The following is a 19,340-nucleotide window of genomic DNA, read 5'->3' on the forward strand; positions in this document are numbered from 1 at the left end:
TTATGGAAGTTATGACAATTCGAATAGTAGACTATGATGACGTTGAATGTATTTGTACAGAGTACACAAATGTGGAAAGATTAATCAAGGAGATAATTATTTAATTAATTGCACCCACCTGGTGTCCCAGGTCCAGAGTTGAGTTTGAGGGAGATAGACGATCATCCACCAAACCCACAAATAGAAGTCTTTACCAGGTCGACGGTCAAATAGCGGCCCCTTTTGGACATTTGAAGTAATTCTAAGTAATTCTGATTATTAAACCTTAATTCCAGTAGGAGGCAATATAGATGCGGTAGTCTTTCCATAAAAACAACGTTATTTCAGTAGTTTAAGAACGTTTATTTCAATAGTTTAATGAGCTGAAAAACAGAAAACAATTAAAGTATACTAGAGACATTGTCGTCTAAGGAGGGGTGCACCAGGTCTGAAACGAAACGGAGCGTTTCACACACGTTTTATGGACAGCTCCATTTCCTTGACACACGTTCAAACTCGAAGAAATAATAAATATTTTGCCCCCCCATTTAACAGCTTAAAAAGACTGGGTCCCGCTGTATTGCTCAGGCTGCACTACAGCGTCTATTCACAGGCGCGATCCCACTACTGAGCGGCACGGGGGCTTTGGCCTGCTCCGTTTCCGACCTGGGCCGGTGCACCCCTCCTTAGACGACCTGGTGGTCCCGGGCTCCCCCAGGAGCACCATATCGATACCGAACTTAGTGCGGACACCCGATCGGCATAGTCCACTGGAGCTCAGAACTCCTGAGCTCAAACGATCCGCCAGCCTAAGCCTCCCAGCAACTTGGATTACAGGCGCACGCCACTGCACCCGGCGAGAGAAGAGACGATTTGTAGGGCATTTCAAGTTAAATTCGTGACGTCACACAATTCGTCACATGACTCCCAGTGTGGTGTGTAGCGCCGTCCTGTGATTATGAAATTGTTTGCAACAATTTCGAATACGGCACTTGTGATTTATTTCATGAATATTTGAATTGTATTCCTACTTGAAAAGTCAATAAATATGTCGTGGATATATAAATATAGCACAGAGATCTATAACCCTAGCCAGGCAGACTTTTAATAGCTACCATGTTGGATTTCTGACCAAACCTGCCCATAGGTTCACACTAAATCCAGGAGTTTAGTTTACTTTTACATGATAAACACGTTTTCAGTGTAAATGTTTTCAACTGTAGTGTCCTTGCTCAACTCATGTTATGTTTACACTTCAGGCAATATTCAGATAAATTGGAAAGAATTACCTACCCAGCAGCGAATCATCCATCTGGGATCAAGCATATACGGACAAGACATACACTCAATTGAACTAAATGTGTACACATTCTCTTACTACAGAGCGCTACTAGCTGAGAATCTAATTGCAGATAGTTCCATGTTTTATCTGAACATGTCCCCTTCTTCCTGTAAACATTACGTAATGTTCCACATAGGGTTGGAAAAATTACGTTAACTTTGCCAAAAAATTCCCAGATTTTCAAGAAATCCTGTTTGGAGGAGTCTATAAAGGGCTGAATATATGAAACCAAGCCATTCTTCAGTAAAAAGGCACCCTAACATCTGCTTGGAACCGGCCTAGTGGTATCAAATCCACCAACTTGAAGGACTTTATCATTCTGTTTTAATGTAACATTGTACATTTTGTCATAATAAAGTGATAGTGTTTCTTTAAGTAGAGCTTTTCATTATGTCTCAAAATGCTTTACATCCTACAGGGTCACACACCCCTTCAGCACCGTAGAGGTAGAGACTGTAGTCCCAAACGGCACCCTATTCCCTCTGTATAGTGCATTACTTTAGACCAGATCCCTATGGCACCCTATTCCCTATATAGTGCACTACTTTAGACCAGATCCCTATGGCACCCTATTCCCTATATATAGTGCACTACTTTAGACCAGATCCCTATGGCACCCTATTCCCTATATATAGTGCACTACTTTAGACCAGTGACCTATGAGCTCGCTGTATTTCTCAAGGCTGCACTACGGCGTCTATTCACGGGCGCGATCCCACTGCTGAGCGGCATGGTGGCTTTGGCCTGCTCCGTTTCCGACACTGGGCCGGTGCATCGCTCCTTAGACGACCCGGTGGTCCCGGGCTCCCCCAGGTCAGACACCATGTGGTGAATAGGATGCCATCTGGGGCACATCCTGTGCCAGTTATGATTCGAACTGTCTGTTATCTCACATGAGAAACTTTAGCTCCGTCTCTGGAGGCGGTTGCTCTTGGAGGCAGGCTGAGTGCCAGCGAGGCCCAGGAGGAAGAGCTAGGAGTCAGGCTGAGAGCCAGGCTGATGACTAAGGTTGAGATCCAGGCTGATGACTAAGGTTGAGATCCAGGCTGATGACTAAGGCTGAGAGCCAGGCCGATGACTAAGGCAGAGAGCCAGGCTGATGATTAAGGCTGAGATCCAGGCTGATGACTAAGGCAGAGAGCCAGGCTGATGACTAAGGCAGAGAGCCAGGCTGATGACTAAGGCTGAGAGCCAGGCTGATGACTAAGGCAGAGAGCCAGGCTGATGACTAAGGCTGAGAGCCAGGCTGATGAATAAGGCTGAGATCTAGGCTGATGACTAAGGCTGAGATCCAGGCTGATGACTAAGACTGAGAGCCAGGCTGATGACTAAGGCGGAGAGCCAGGCTGATGACTAAGGCTGAGAGCCAGGCTGATGACTAAGGCTGAGATCCAGGCTGATGACTAAGGCAGAGAGCCAGGCTGATGACTAAGGCTGAGAGCCAGGCTGATGACTAAGGCTGAGATCTAGGCTGATGACTAAGGCAGAGATCCAGGCTGATGACTAAGGCTGAGATCCAGGCTGATGACTAAGGCTGAGAGCCAGGCTGATGACTAAGGCTGAGATCCAGGCTGAGATCCAGGCTGATGACTAAGGCTGAGATCCAGGCTGATGACTAAGGCTGAGATCCAGGCTGATGACTAAGCCTGAGAGCCAGGCTGATGACTAAGGCTGAGACCCCAGCATCACGATGCCTTCTTCAGGGTGATGTCATGAATGCTTGAAATCAGACAAACTACGCAACTAGCGCAACCAATGACAAGAGAGGGGGGCATGTCATCGTAAATGGCCTGACACAACCACGCTGCAGATATTGTGATAGTAGTACCCGTCATGCAAATAGATCAAGAAATAGAAGTCGTAGCGTAGTTTGACAAATATAATTTATATATGGGGGTAAGAAAGTCATACATAAGTCATTGAGAGATATTGCTCAGCTGTTAACTGAACAATTCTTCTTTTCACAGCTGCTAAACAGCGCAAAATTCATATAGAAAAATAGAACTGAACAGACTGACAGATGTAAAAATGCTAAATCACATCAAGTGATTGGAATACAGAACATTTCACAATAATACATGTCATTTATATATATATATATATAAAGCGGTATAAAATAAGCACATTGCAAGACAGACATTGACGTAACAATGCCTTTTTTTTTATAAACAGGAGTGTAAACATTATTTCATATAGTTTTATATGTGCTTTTATTTATGACGCCAGCGTCACCACAAATCGGATCAACCGGATAATGCCATCGTCAAGGCAGAGGATATAAAAAAAAATTAAAAAAGGTTACATTTTTTTTTACATTTAAAAAGAAAATCTGCATTGTAATATAAAATACAAAACAACTATGTCCTAACTTTAGTATAGACTGAATGCAGTAATATCCTAGAATATTACTACGGCTGTATATTTAAACGTGGTATGCAGTACACTGGCGACCCGCAGCACGCTGGCTGGCTACACCTGTGTGTCTCTACCGTTATACAGGTTTAGAATATTAAAAAAACAGCCCCTTTTGTTTGTCTCAGTGCTGATAAGTGCCAGTAACAGAAGCATTAGAATGATTGACCTTAGTGTTTCTTTCTTCAACATTATAGTTTCCACTTTATACCTTCTTCTATTTTGTCCTTTGTTGTAAGTGATGGTTGTGTGCAGTAAGTTAAACTTGAGGCACTGACTGGGTTTCAGAACAAACAGCACTTATGATGATGCAGAGAGAACTGGGCTGGGCGTAAAGGCAGTACGTCCCTCAGAGCCCACTCAGGTAACATTACCACGGTGTTACCGAGGCAACGGAACCTTTAAAAACAAACAGGTCTTCGGGCAAAGACAGACAAGAGTCTCAACAAGTCTCCAGCTTTGAGGTCAAGACAGTACATACTGTATGTGCTTCAACAACAAAAACGGCAGTTGATTTTTTTTTATTTTATCCAAAATGTCCACCATTCACGATGATGACGACAGCTGTTTTTTTTTGGCGGATCTATCTTTGTCGACCTTCGGTTTCTTGTTTCCCCTTGTGGTTTCATTTGGAGGCGGTCAGCTTTTCGGCAGCCAGGTGTTCTAGCAGGGGGTTGGCCTCGCTCTCGGGGGTCTTGACGCTGTCGGTGCGGACGATGCAGGTGGGGCGGTGGAGGTTGAGCATCACCATTAGCTGCTGTCTCTCCATCCTCAACTCCTCAATCTGGGACTTCAGGTCAGAGTTCACCACCTCCAGACGCTCCGACTCCTACAGGGAGGACAGATAGGGGAGGGTGTATACTGTTAAGCCATTTATTTAACCTTTATTTAGCCAGGCAAGTCAAGAAGACTTTCTCTTTTTACAATAACCACTTGAGGTCCCACTTTAAACAAACTAGAACATAAATGCTTTACAGAGCATTCATAATGCCTTCATAAACACTATATAGCTGCTTTACAGAGCAGACATAATGTCTTCATAAACACTATACAGCTGCTTTACAGAGCAGACATAATGTCTTCATAAACACTATATAGCTGCTTTACAGAGCAGACATAATGTCTTCATAAACACTATATAGCTGCTTTACAGAGCAGACATAATGTCTTCATAAACACTATACAGCTGCTTTACAGAGCAGACATAATGTCTTCATAAACACTATATAGCTGCTTTACAGAGCAGACATAATGTCTTCATAAACACTATATAGCTGCTTTACAGAGCAGACATAATGTCTTCATAAACACTATATAGCTGCTTTACAGAGCATTCATAATGTCTTCATACTATCTAGTCCATCTTCTACAGCCAATTCACAAAGAACATCCCAGGTATAAATAAAGAACTCTGCTGCCATTGTGAAAAAGAACACGCGACTGACCCTTTGGAGGAAGTCCGTTCTCTCCTTCTTCCTGTTCCGACACCGTGCTGCTGCCACTTTGTTCTTATCTCTCCTCCGTCTCCTCCGCTCATCGTCCTCGTCCATCTGCAGGGAGAAGAGGTGTTGTGATTAGCTAATGGGGACCTTTTCCAAGGCCTGTATATTATTAAAACATCGTGATGACAACCATGGGCTCTATCTTTCCTGTATGTTTTACTCCTGCTTTTTCATACTTTCTGTTTTATTGTGAACTTCAGATAACTGTGGCTCAGTTTGATACATATGCTTGCCATCTTGGAGGCAAAAGTGAAGAGTTGAAGAGAACCCAGATTGAAAATGGTTACGTTGTGTAACATCTAAACTACTTCTGAAATTGCCCACTTGGTGGAGCTAAAACTTAGTAGGCTGGTCCAGTTTTCAACAGACCATCATACATAAAAAAACAGAACATGGCCTCAAAATGACTAACATCCACCTCCATTCCTCGTCAAGCTCTTCTTCCTCCTTCATCTCCCTCCCCACCAATCTACCCCTCCCTCCTCACCTCTCCCTTGATAGCAGTGAGCGGCCTCTTCCCCAGCCGTCCAAGGAAATGCAGCGGTGACAACATGGCGCCCAGGTTCCTGAAGTCCTGTGCAAGTTTGAGCTGACCGGTGAGTGTAGTGGCAGAGATGCCCGCCAGTGGGCCCAGGCTGGGCAAGGAGCCGGCCGTCAGGGAGGGGTCAAGGATCTGGCCGGGCATCATGTCAGACCCAGCCACCATACACCACAGCTATGGAGGGAGAGAGGAAGAGGGGGAGAGAGGAAGAGGGGGAGAGAGGAAGAGATGGAAGGTCATTGATTGTCAGGTCCAGCTACTTTATTGTCCATTGCTATAGGGTCTTCTTACATGCCTTATTCATGTCCCTGTGTCCTTCTCCTTTCCCCTCACAGTTTTAAAGCTATTTCCTCATATCCTCGACAGGCAGCTTTAACAGAATGGATTTTGCTGAATCCTACTCTGGAATGTTCGTCTACATTTGTAAGTTGGCTCCATGTTCAGGCTATGATTCTTCATGCATTGCATACACACCGTATATTTTTTTTCTTTTAATGATTGCGGGCAATTTTCAAGAGTTTGCACTGGGAAGTTCTGTGGTCAATCAAAGAAAAATGAAAGGAAGAGAGAGAGAGAGAAGAGAGAGACAAAGAGAGAGAGAGAGAGAGAGAGAGAGAGAGAGAGAGAGAGAGAGAGAGAGAGAGAGAGACAGAGAGACAGAGAGAGAGAGATAGGGGGGAGACAAAGAGAGAGAGAGAGACAAAGAGAGAGAAGAGAGAGAGAGAGACAAAGAGAGAGAGACAGAGAGAGAGAAACAGAGAGAGAGAGGTAGAGAGAGAGAGAGAGAGACAGAGAGAGAGAGAGACCGAGAGGGGGAGAGAGAGAGAGAGAAACAGAGCCTGTATAGACCAGGCCTAGAGGAAGTGACAGCAGAATTAATATATTTCTGTAATGACTGTTAGAACCAAACCTGTGCTGTGGAAAACTCCTGATGGCCAAACAGAAATGTTGCTCATGGAACAGTGCAACAGATCGGATTGGAGGTTGAAGAGGAGAGGGACGGTACAGGACAACAACTTTATCTGGTGATGAAGTGCGTTCTTTCAGCCATGACGTGTATTATGAGCTGAGTATGTGTCAGAGTATGTGATGAAGAGGACCAAGAGCAAGAGAGGGAGTGCTGGGATGTAGTGTCCACAACTAAAGAGGCATTGTGGAATCTTAACAGAGACACATCCTGAAAGTAGCACGATGCTGTACTTTACTACATGGACATGCTAACAGAAAGGTGGCTAGCTAGCTATGTGTGTCAATGTAGCAAAGTATTTATAAACAACAACAAAAATCTGATATCTGAAAAGTTTAGTTCATTTTCATTGTATTATCTATACAATAGGCCATCATTGATTCTGGCCCAATAGGTCTGATATATTACCTCTGTCCTGGAGCTTTCTGTTTTGATAGGGTTATTTTACCTACAATCCATCCATTAGGCCTACCTACAAAAGGTTTTTAATATGCTGAGAGGGTTTTCTCCACTGCTGGCCTGCTCTCCAGATGCCGTCGTCTGAGCCTGAAGCCACAGGCCGAACTCGTGTTTCTAAAAAGGAATTCAAAAGGCACTGTAGATGGAGCCTAATAAGGCATTTTTAGTTTCATTTTGTATTTAATTCTAAGTAAATCACAGTCTACATGTACAATTTATAGACTATAATGACTTAATACAACAAAACGTTGTTTAAATGCTGAGCGCTTTATGTCCCTACCAACCTAGTGTGTCGCACTCCCAAATGCATTTCTTTGTTATAGCCATGAAATAATAAATCCCTTCTGTCTATCTGACCTATTTAGAGTGTTTATATGCTGTTTAATATGACATGTAGCCTATTTGAAATAATGAGTGCTCCTTAGTCATCTTTTCCTGTTGTTGGTAAAAAAAATATTAAAAAATAATTCAAATCATATGGTTTGGTTTCAATACTTGGAGCAGCATTTTTTCATCTTCCTGTGAGCGCAGAACGGTTTTTAGCAGAGCAGTTGGAAAGGATGTGGAGCCCCAGAGCTGCACACCGCTTCATGAGGGGATGAGCGGGATTTCCCCGACCTCTCAACTCAACCACCGATTGTGAGGTGAGCAGGACAGGACAGCTGCCGGTGGGGCTGACCAACTGACTGCCTGCTGCCGGTGGGGCTGACCAGCTGACTGCCTGCTGCCGGTGGGGCTGACCAACTGACTGCCTGCTGCCGGTGGGGCTGACCAGCTGACTGCCTGCTGCCGGTGGGGCTGACCAGCTGACTGCCTGCTGCCGGTGGGGCTGACCAGCTGACTGCCTGCTGCCGGTGGGGCTGACCAGCTGACTGCCTGCTGCCGGTGGGGCTGACCAGCTGACTGCCTGCTGCCGGTGGGGCTGACCAACTGACTGCCCGCTGCCGGTGGGGCTGACCAACTGACTGCCCGCTGCCGGTGGGGCTGACCAACTGACTGCCTGCTGCCGGTGGGGCTGACCAACTGACTGCCCGCTGCCGGTGGGCCTGACTGCCTGCTGCCGGTGGGGCTGACCAACTGACTGCCTGCTGCCGGTGGGGCTGACCAACTGACTGCCTGCTGCCGGTGGGGCTGACTAACTGACTGCCCGCTGCCGGTGGGGCTGACTAACTGACTGAGTGTATGTGTCCCAACGGGCACCCTATTCCATATATAGTGCACTACTTTTGACCAGGGACAGTAGTCAAGAGTAGTGGACTATAGAGAATAGGGTGCCAGTTGGAACACACCCCATGTTCCTGACTGACTACACTCGTAGGCTGGTTTCCTTTCTTAAGAAAATAATCGGAACCGTTTATTACAAAAGCCAGAAAGAAAGAAAGAAAGAAAGAAAGAAAGAAAGAAAGAAAGAAAGAAAGACAGCGGGAGAAGAGGTTACAAAAAAAAAAAAAACAGTCATGTAAGCCCTATTCTAGGTGACTCCACCCAGCCAAAAGCTGGTCTCACAGCGTTTTTGTGTTTGGACTGAGTGAGGAAGTTACTGTCGGAAAAATGGTCCGAGACCAAGTTGGCACAGTATACCGATTACCCGTTGTCTGATTCCTCCTCTCAGGAGATTATGAATGAATAAATATTTTATAAATGTATAGACGTTAGTTTCCTTTCCTTATCTCATACCATCCATTATCACTGATTGCTGAAACAACTGGGCAAGCCTAAACACCTAGCCAGGCCTACAGCAGGGCTAAACACCTAGCCAGGCCTACAGCGGGGCTAAACACCTAGCCAGGCGTACAGCGGGGCTAAACACCTAGCCAGGCCTACAGCGGGGCTAAACACCTAGCCAGGCCTACAACAGGGCTAAACACCTAGCCAGGCCTACAACAGGGCTAAACACCTAGCCAGGCCTACAGCAGGGCTAAACACCTAGCCAGGCCTACAGCGGGCTAAACACCTAGCCAGGCCTACAGCAGGGCTAAACACCTAGCCAGGCCTACAGCGGGGCTAAACACCTAGCCAGGCCTACAGCAGGGCTAAACACCTAGCCAGGCCTACAGCGGGGCTAAACACCTAGCCAGGCCTACAACAGGGCTAAACACCTAGCCAGGCCTACAGCAGGGCTAAACACCTAGCCAGGCCTACAGCAGGGCTAAACACCTAGCCAGGCCTACAGCAGGCCTAAACACCTAGCCAGGCCTACAGCAGGGCTAAACACCTAGCCAGGCCTACAGCAGGCCTAAACACCTAGCCAGGCCTACAGCAGGGCTAAACACCTAGCCAGGCCTACAGCAGGCCTAAACACCTAGCCAGGCCTACAGCAGGGCTAAACACCTAGCCAGGCCTACAGCAGGGCTAAACACCTAGCCAGGCCTACAGCAGGCCTAAACACCTAGCCAGGCCTACAGCAGGGCTAAACACCTAGCCAGGCCTACAGCAGGGCTAAACACCTAGCCAGGCCTACAGCAGGGCTAATCACCTAGCCAGGCCTACAGCAGGGCTAAACACCTAGCCAGGCCTACAGCAGGGCTAATCACCTAGCCAGGCCTACAGCAGGGCTAAACAGCTAGCCAGGCCTACAGCAGGCCTAAACACCTAGCCAGGCCTACAGCGGGGCTAAACACCTAGCCAGGCCTAAAGACATCTCCCTCCTGTTTTTAGCTGTTGGTCATATTACCATTGCTAGAAATATTGTATTTTAGGGATGCACAATATAATCGGTGAACATATCAGAATCGGCAGATATTAGCCAAAAATGGCAACATCGGTATCGGTCGATGTCTAGTTTAACACCGATGTTAAAGCTACCATCCACACGTATCTAACGTAGGTACATGACGTAATAACGCCACGTAAAATGTTGCACTGCACGTGCAACACAGCATTCCTAACCTAGCCCACAATGTCTGCTGTGTGGATCGAGCAGTCAACAAGTTGAGCAGTCATTTGAAAGAGTAAGTACATTTCAGAGAGATAACTCAAAGGCGACATCCATTAAAGCCAAGATAATGGAATTCATTGCCCTCGACAATCAACCGTTCTCTGTCGTGGGTGAAGTTGGCTATCGCGTGTCAAAAAAGATACAGTAGCACTGTCAAAGCTGTACAAAAAAAGTCTGCAAACAAGCAAACACCGGCCACGGACGATGTGTTTACAATACCGCGTTGGTAATAAAGCATGATTTATAAGAAATCCCGCTATGCCCTCAGACAAACCATCAAACAAGCAAAGCGTCAATACAGAATTAAGACTGAATCCTACTAACCGGCTCTGACGCTCGTCGGATGCGGCAGGGCTTGAAAACCATTACGGACTACAAAGGGAATTACAGATACAAGCTGCCCAGTGACGCTTATGCTCGCTTTGAGGCAAGCAACACTGAAGCATGCACGAGAGCACCAGCTTTTCTTGATGACTGTGTGATCACGATCTCTCGGTAGCCGATGTGAACAAAACCTTTAAACAGGTCAACATTCACAAAGCCATGGGGCCAGACAGATTACCAGGACGTGTACTCAAAGCATGCGTGGACCAACTGTCTAGTGTCTCCACTGACATTTTCAACCTCTCTCTGACCGAGTCTGTAATACCTACATGTTTTAAGCAAACCACAATAGTCCCTATGCCCAAGAACACTACGGTAACCTGCCTAAATGATTACCGCCCCGTGTCACTCACGTCAGTAGCCATGAAGTGCTTTGAAAGGCTGGTCACAGCTCACATCAACAGCATCCTCCCGGACGCCCTAGACCCACTCCAATTCGCATACCACCCTAACAGATCCACAGATGATGCAATCTCAATCGCACACCACACTGCCCTTTCACACCTGGACAAAAGGAACACCTATGTGAGAATGCTGTTCATTGAATACAGCTCAGAGTTCAACACCATAGTGCCCACGAAGGTCATCACTAAGCTAAGGACTGTGGGACTAAACACCTCCCTCTGCAACTGGATCCTGGACTTCCTGACGGGCCGCCCCCAGGTGGTAAGAGTAGGCAACAACACATCTGCCACGCTGATCCTTAACACTGGGGCCCCTCAGGGGTGTGTACTTAGTCCCCTCCTGTATTCCCTGTTCACTCACGACTGCTTAGCCAAACACGACTCCAACACCATCATTAAGTTTGCTGGCGACACAACAGTGGTAGGCCTGATCACCGACAATGATGTGACAGCCTATAGGGAGGTCAGAGAACTGGCAGTGTGGTTCCAGGACAACAATCTACCTCAATGTGGTCAAGACAAAGGAGCTGGTCGTGGCAGGCCGGCCCGAACAGGCCCCCATTAACATCGACGGGGCTGTAGTGGAGCGGATCGAGAGTTAGGTTCCTTGGTGTCCACATCACCAACGAACTATCAAGGTCCAAACATACCAAGACAGTTGTGAAGAGGGCACAACAAAACCTTTCCCCCTCAGGAGACTGAAAAGACTTGGCATGGGTCCCCAGATCCTCAAAAGCTTCTACAGCTGCACCATCGAGAGCATCCTGACCGGTTGCATCACTGCCTGGTATGGCCACTGCTTGGCATCTGACCGTAAGGCGCTACAGAGGGTAGTGCGAACGGCCCAGTACATCACTGGGGACAAGCTTCCTGCCATCCAGGACATATATAATAGGCGGTGTCAGAGGAAGGCCCATAAAATTGTCAAGACACTCCAGCCACCCTAGTCATAGACTGTTCTCTCTGCTACCGCACGGCAAGCGGTACCGGAGCGCCAAGTCTAGAACCAAAAGGCTCCTCAACAGCTTCTACCCCCAAGCCATGAAACTGCTGAAGAATTAATAAAATCGCCTCTGGACAATTTAGATTGACACACCTCCCCCCCTCCCTCTTTCGTACACTGCTGCTACTCACTGTTATCTATGCCTAGTCACTTAACCCCCACCCACATGTACAAATTACCTCAACTAACCTGTACCCCTGCACACTGACTCAGTACCGAACCCCTGTATATAACCTCATTAGTTATTCTTATTGTGTTACTTTTTAATTTAGTCTAGTTGGTAAATATTTTTTTTTTAACTCTTATTGAACTGCACTGTTGTTTAAGAGCTTGTAAGTAAGCATTTCACGGTAAAGTCTACACTTGTTGTATTCGGCGCATGTGATAAATAAAGTTTGATTTGATTATTTGTTTGACCGCAACTTCTGGGGTAGCTAGCTTTAGCTTAGTACCTAGCTAGCACCAATACAACCAGCCTGAAATCAATGACCAGTAGAAACTGCAGTCATTTTCAATTTTCTTAGCAATGATTTAGGAAACCTTGAGTAAGTATTAGCTAGGTTGCCACTTGTTTTTCGCCTATTGAAATTGAACTTCAGTTCATTGAAAATAAATAGCTAGCCAACTACTTAACCCTGTTGCCCAAAGCTAACGTTATAAACAGCCAGCTAGCTTCATCTGGCTTTTGATGCTCGACTGGATCGGGTTGTGTTGTGAAGCTAGCCACAATAAGAATTAGGCACAATAGTGGAATTTGCGATTTGCCTTCAAATTTAAAGTATGCCATTGACAGTGATGCAAATGAATACAAATAGTAGAATTATGCAATACTTTTATTTTGAAGAATTAACCGCAAAGTCCACTATTGTGGCTAATCCTTATTGTGGCTAGCTTCACATAGATGGTTCCGACTACCATTAATCAAATAAGAACTGTCTTGTAAATTAGGGTTATTTTAGATGATGACACCTAGCTATATAGTTAGCTAGCTAACTATAGCTACTGAAACAGATTGTCGTGTTAGCTAGCTAACTATAGCTACTGAAACAGATTGTCGTGTTAGCTAGCTAACTATAGCTACTGAAACAGATTGTCGTGTTAGCTAGCTAACTATAGCTACTGAAACAGATTGTCGTGTTAGCTAGCTAACTATAGCTACTGAAACAGATTGTCGTGTTAGCTAGCTAACTATAGCTACTGAAACAGATTATGTGTATCTTTTTCGACATGCAAAGACAAACGGCGTTCCATAGAAATCCTGGTTGAGATTGAAACTGAACAACAAAACAGCACAGCAAGTAAGAGAAAGAAATCGGTTTTGATCATGTTTCTGGAAATGAGGACATACGTAAACGCCAACAAAATAACTTTTTGGTCAGTATGGTGTGTAATCTTTATTTAACTAGGCAAGCAAGTTTAAGAACACATTCTCATTTACAATGACAGCGCAGAAGACGACGGGCCAAATGTGTGCCGCCCTACGGGACTCCCAATCACGGCCGGATGTGATACAGCCTGGATTCGAACCAGGGACTGTAGTGACGCCTCTTGCACTGAGATGCAGTGCCTTAGACCGCTGTGTCCATGTGTGTTAACTATTTACCTGTACTAGAATCGGTTATCGGTATCGGGGTTTTTTTGTCAGGGAAAATATCGGATATCTGTATCGGGCAAAAATGTAATATTGGTGCATCGCTATTTCTATTTTTGTATATAATAGTAATATTAGTAGTATTAGTAATAGTAGTATTAGTACTATTAGCATAAGTAGTGTTGTCTGTTCCATTAATTGGCTAGCTAGTTAGTGTCTTCAAATTCTCCAGTCTGTCATTCTACTCTTTCCTTGCCGACGATGAGCTACGAAAGAAATGGGTGAACAACATCCGACGAGACAACTTCACCGTGAGCAACAGCTCCAAGGTCTGTGGCTGGCCTTTTCTTCAGCTCCAAGGTCTGTGGCTGGCCTTTTCTTCAGCTCCAAGGTCTGTGGCTGGCCTTTTCTTCAGCTCCAAGGTCTGTGGCTGGCCTTTTCTTCAGCTCCAAGGTCTGTGGCTGGCCTTTTCTTCCGCTCCAAGGTCTGTGGCTGGCCTTTTCTTCCGCTTCAAGGTCTGTGGCTGGCCTTTTCTTCCGCTCCAAGGTCTGTGGCTGGCCTTTTCTTCAGCTCCAAGGTCTATGGCAGGCCTTTTCTTCAGCTCCAAGGTCTATGGCAGGCCTTTTCTTCAGCTCCAAGGTCTATGGCAGGCCTTTTCTTCCTGAAGGCGTATTGGAGCCTAATCCGGAAGAGGGCTACGTTGTCTGGGGAAGGGAGCTGAGCCACTTCTGTTCCAATGGAACAATTAGGTTATTCAGTCACAGGGAATCCCATCCCTACGCTAAACAGGCTATGGGCTGATTCATATAGGAGACATGAGATTATACAACCTCTACAACAGAGGAGCTGCATTGGCCGGAGGGTGTCAGAGTACAGACTGAACTAGCATACAGCAGAACTACTCCTTACAACTATTAAAAACTACACAAGAAACTCCTTCCATCTATAAGAACTACACAAGAAACTAATTCCAACTATTAAAAACTACACAAGAAACTAATTCCGACTATAAAAACTACACAAGAAACTAATTCCAACTATTAAAAACGACACAAGAAACTAATTCCAACTATAAAAACATTCAAACTAGATCCAGATGTTTATCAAACTGATCAACAAGATGTTTAACTCTGTCTGCAGAGTTTGGAGGTTTGAGGCAAAGGACCAAAAAATATCCACTGGGTAGATCAACAACCTTTCCAACAACGAACACACAGTTAAGACCAGAAAACCCCCCTCAGAGACATTTCTTTCTGTGAACACCCTCGATTGTTTTACACATGAAACAGTTAAGACAAGAAACCCCCCCCCTCCGGAAGACATGAAAGCTAAACTGTACATTTTCTGCAGCAAGTAGTGGTTCCTAAAAGCAAGAGGGTCAAAAGGGGCTTTACCACTCCCTTTTCAAAGGGGGGGGGGGGGTTCTCGTATTTTCTCAGTTTGTGTCGCCGGGCTGGCGGGCAGACGTTTGCCAGGATTAGTGGTCAGTGTTTGATGATGCAACACACTCTGTATTCTCGCAGTCAAGCAGAACAGCCAGTCAGTGCCATACACAGCCAATATACTGTACCCCCAGACAGACAAAGACAGTCACACAGAGCAGGGCACGGCAGGACAGGGTAGAGCAGGACAGAGCACAGCATGGTAGGACAGGGCAGGATAGAGCAAGACAGGGCAAAGCAGGGCAGGACAGGCATTTCTGCTTTACAGAACCGCCTAGTCGACTGAAGGGCCTCAGGAGAAGCCAAACACACAGCACAGTCAGGGTGGGAGAGGAAATGTCATGTATTAGAACTGCACTCAATGCAGGTCCTGGCTAGCTGGCACATGGCCAAGACCAATGGCATATGAGCCGTGGCTGTGTGTAGGTCTAATGTGCCTGCGTGTGTGTTCATAAGTCTGCGTGCACTCAGACAAATGTGCCAGTGTGTGTGTGTGTGTATATTTATATATGTCTGGAAACCCTGGTTTTCTCCACTCACATACTTCATCCGTCTTCAGGTCGACAAAATGGGTCCATTTCCTGCACCATTCCTGAGGCCAATTATCTGCTCCAATCCAAGGCTGAGGAATTCAACCTCTATGTCCCAAATGGCACCCTATTCCCAACATAGTGCCCTACCTTTGACAAGTACCCATAGGGCTCTGGTCTAAAGTAGTGCACTATAAAGGGAATAGGCTGCCATTTGGGATGTAGTTCCACTCTCCTATCATCAATACCCTAGCAGCTCCAGACTCTCCTACCATCACAGGGGACTCCTCTCCTACCACCACAGGGGGAAAAGAGGCGTTCCCCGCCACAGGGGGAAAAGAGGCGTTCCCCGCCACAGGGGGAAAAGAGGCGTTCCCCGCCACAGGGGGAAAAGAGGCGTTCCCCGCCACAGGGGGAAAAGAGGCGTTCCCCGCCACAGGGTGGAAAAGAGGCGTTCCCCGCCACAGGGTGGAAAAGAGGCGTTCCCCGCCACAGGGTGGAAAAGAGGCGTTCCCCGCCACAGGGTGGAAAAGAGGCGTTCCCCGCCACCGGGGGGAAAGAGGCGTTCCCCGCCACAGGGGGAAAAGAGGCGTTCCCCGCCACAGGGTGGAACTTGAAGCAGCCATGCTTCTCATCCAGAACACGCTTTAACGTATCTTGTTGTAGAACAACACTCTTTGGCCTCAGCATATTTGCCTGCTCGCCTCACATATCATCTTGCACAACTCTTAGTGACATGCAAACAGCCCAACCTATCTCTGGGCTGGAGAAAGAATAACATCGTGACATTGAACAATGATAGTGATGCTCCTCTCCTCAAGACCTGAGCCATGGCTCCATTACTGCCTGGATGAGTCCCAAATGACATTCCTTCTATAGTGCACTACTTGAAAACATAAAGCTCTGGTCAATAGTATTGCACTATAAAGGGTATAGGGTAGTATTTGGAACACAGCCTCTGCACTCAGTCAGTCATACTATGCTACAGTATGTAATGTTGAGTTTCTGACCCAGGCTTTCTTAAAACTCTCTGGGGAGAAGAAGAATTTGATCAACGGAATTACACTGAGACGCCAATTTCTCACTTTAAAATGAATGCCAAACAAAAACCATAGATTTCTAAGTTTAACAAACCATACTCTATGCACAATGATTACTTTGAACAATTTACACACAAAATAAAAGTAAAACTTGTAATTAAAATACTGGATATGCAGATGCAAAGTTTGGTGATAGAGTTAGTATTAGTTAGTTATTAGCATTAGTTCGCTATTAGCATTAGTTAGTTATTAGCATTAGTTCGTTATTAGGATTAGTTAGTAGAGTTAGTAAAATCTTCCTCAGTTTTATTCTGTCACCAAACTTTGTATCTGCAACAGTTCTTCCTGTAAATGTGTTTTTTGTAATAAAAAAAAATATTCTGTGGAAATGGATAAAGTAGTTCTGGTGCATAGAGTTCTACAGGTTGTTAAACTTTTGAAATCAAATGGTTTCGTTTAGTATACAGCGTAACTCCGTTACCATGGAATTGTCCTTCAATCTACACAAGGACAGTTAGGCCAACCTTACACAAACCCTCATTCTTTTGACTTTGGAGGGATCGGACAGTTAGGATAGACGGCACAAAAGTGGACTCCTAAAGGCCAGGGCCCAGAGGTACTGTACGGTACTGTGCTGTCCAGGGCCCAGAGGTACTGTACGGTACTGTGCTGTCCAGGGCCCAGAGGTACGGTACGGTACTGTGCTGTCCAGGGCCCAGAGGTACTGTACGGTACTGTGCTGTCCAGGGCCCAGAGGTACTGTACGGTACTGTGCTGTCCAGGGCCCAGAGGTACTGTACGGTACTGTGCTGTCCAGGGCCCAGAGGTACTGTACGGTACTGTGCTGTCCAGGGCCCAGAGGTACTGTACGGTACTGTGCTGTCCAGGGCCCAGAGGTACTGTACGGTACTGTGCTGTCCAGGGCCCAGAGGTACTGTACGGTACTGTGCTGTCCAGGGCCCAGAGGTACTGTACGGTACTGTGCTGTCCAGGGCCCAGAGGTACGGTACGGTACTGTGCTGTCCAGGGCCCAGAGGTACGGTACTGTGCTGTCCAGGGCCCAGAGGTACTGTGCGGTACTGTGCTGTCCAGGGCCCAGAGGTACGGTACTGTGCTGTCCAGGGCCCAGAGGTACTGTACGGTACTGTGCTGTCCAGGGCTGTGATGTGGTACGTTATGGTGCTGTGATGTGGTACGTTATGGTGCTGTGATGTGGTACGTTATGGTGCTGTGATGTGATGTGGTACGTTATGGTGCTGTGATGTGGTACGTTATGGTGCTGTGATGTGGTACGTTATGGTGCTGTGATGTGGTACGTTATGGTGCTGTGATGTGGTACGTTATGGTGCTGTGATGTGGTACGTTATGGTGCTGTGATGTGGTACGTTATGGTGCTGTGATGTGGTACGTTATGGTGCTGTGATGTGGTACGTTGTGGTGCTGTGATGTGGTACGTTATGGTGATGTGGTACGTTATGGTGCTGTGATGTGGTACGTTATGGTGCTGTGATGTGGTACGTTATGGTGCTGTGATGTGGTACGTTATGGTGATGTGGTATGTTATGGTGCTGTGATGTGGTACGTTATGGTGATGTGGTACGTTATGGTGCTGTGATGTGGTACGTTATGGTGCTGTGATGTGGTACGTTATGGTGCTGTGATGTGGTACGTTATGGTGATGTGGTACGTTATGGTGCTGTGATGTGGTACGTTATGGTGCTGTGATGTGGTACGTTATGGTGATGTGGTATGTTATGGTGCTGTGATGTGGTACGTTATGGTGCTGTGATGTGGTACGTTATGGTGCTGTGATGTGGTACGTTATGGTGATGTGGTACGTTATGGTGCTGTGATGTGGTACGTTATGGTGCTGTGATGTGGTACGTTATGGTGCTGTGATGTGGTACGTTATGGTGCTGTGATGTGGTACGTTATGGTGCTGTGATGTGGTACGTTATGGTGCTGTGATGTGGTACGTTATGGTGCTGTGATGTGGTACGTTATGGTGCTGTGATGTGGTACGTTATGGTGCTGTGATGTGGTACGTTATGGTGCTGTGATGTGGTACGTTATGGTGCTGTGATGTGGTACGTTATGGTGCTGTGATGTGGTACGTTATGGTGCTGTGATGTGGTACGTTATGGTGCTGTGATGTGGTACGTTATGGTGATGTGGTATGTTATGGTGCTGTGATGTGGTACGTTATGGTGCTGTGATGTGGTACGTTATGGTGCTGTGATGTGGTACGTTATGGTGATGTGGTACGTTATGGTGCTGTGATGTGGTACGTTATGGTGCTGTGATGTGGTACGTTATGGTGATGTGGTACGTTATGGTGCTGTGATGTGGTACGTTATGGTGCTGTGATGTGGTACGTTATGGTGCTGTGATGTGGTACGTTATGGTGCTGTGATGTGGTACGTTATGGTGCTGTGATGTGGTACGTTATGGTGCTGTGATGTGGTACGTTATGGTGCTGTGATGTGGTACGTTATGGTGCTGTGATGTGGTACGTTATGGTGCTGTGATGTGGTACGTTATGGTGCTGTGGTACGTTATGGTGCTGTGATGTGGTACGTTCTGGTGTTGTGATGTGGTACGTTATGGTGCTGTGATGTGGTACGTTATGGTGCTGTGATGTGGTACGTTATGGTGATGTGGTATGTTATGGTGCTGTCCAGGGCCGTGTTGTACTCTGCTCTGTTGTGGTTCATCTTGGGTCGTTCAACTCAGAGGAAAAACATGTGAGAAGAGCACGTTGTGAACAGAAAACAGGAACTCAGCCCACAGCTTTCATTTCTCCTTA

General features: G+C 46.4%; 1 protein-coding gene across 3 annotated transcripts in view; it reads right to left on the minus strand.

The window, feature by feature from the left end:
- Positions 1 to 3,187: 3,187 nt before the first annotated feature.
- LOC129825566 (jun dimerization protein 2-like) overlaps positions 3,188 to 19,340 on the minus strand; it is a 34,029-nt gene continuing 17,876 nt past the window's right edge. For all 3 annotated transcript variants that reach the window (XM_055885751.1, XM_055885750.1, XM_055885752.1), the window contains 3 exons: positions 5,723 to 5,950; positions 5,179 to 5,283; positions 3,188 to 4,562 (listed from right to left, as the gene is read on the minus strand). In XM_055885751.1, the coding sequence (XP_055741726.1) occupies positions 4,359 to 4,562; positions 5,179 to 5,283; positions 5,723 to 5,941 (528 nt within the window). In that variant the 5' untranslated portion in view covers positions 5,942 to 5,950 and the 3' untranslated portion in view covers positions 3,188 to 4,358. The remainder of the gene's footprint in view (positions 4,563 to 5,178; positions 5,284 to 5,722; positions 5,951 to 19,340) is intronic.

The sequence above is a fragment of the Salvelinus fontinalis genome, chromosome 27, assembly GCF_029448725.1.
Source record: "Salvelinus fontinalis isolate EN_2023a chromosome 27, ASM2944872v1, whole genome shotgun sequence".
Taxonomy (NCBI): Eukaryota; Metazoa; Chordata; class Actinopteri; order Salmoniformes; family Salmonidae; genus Salvelinus; species Salvelinus fontinalis.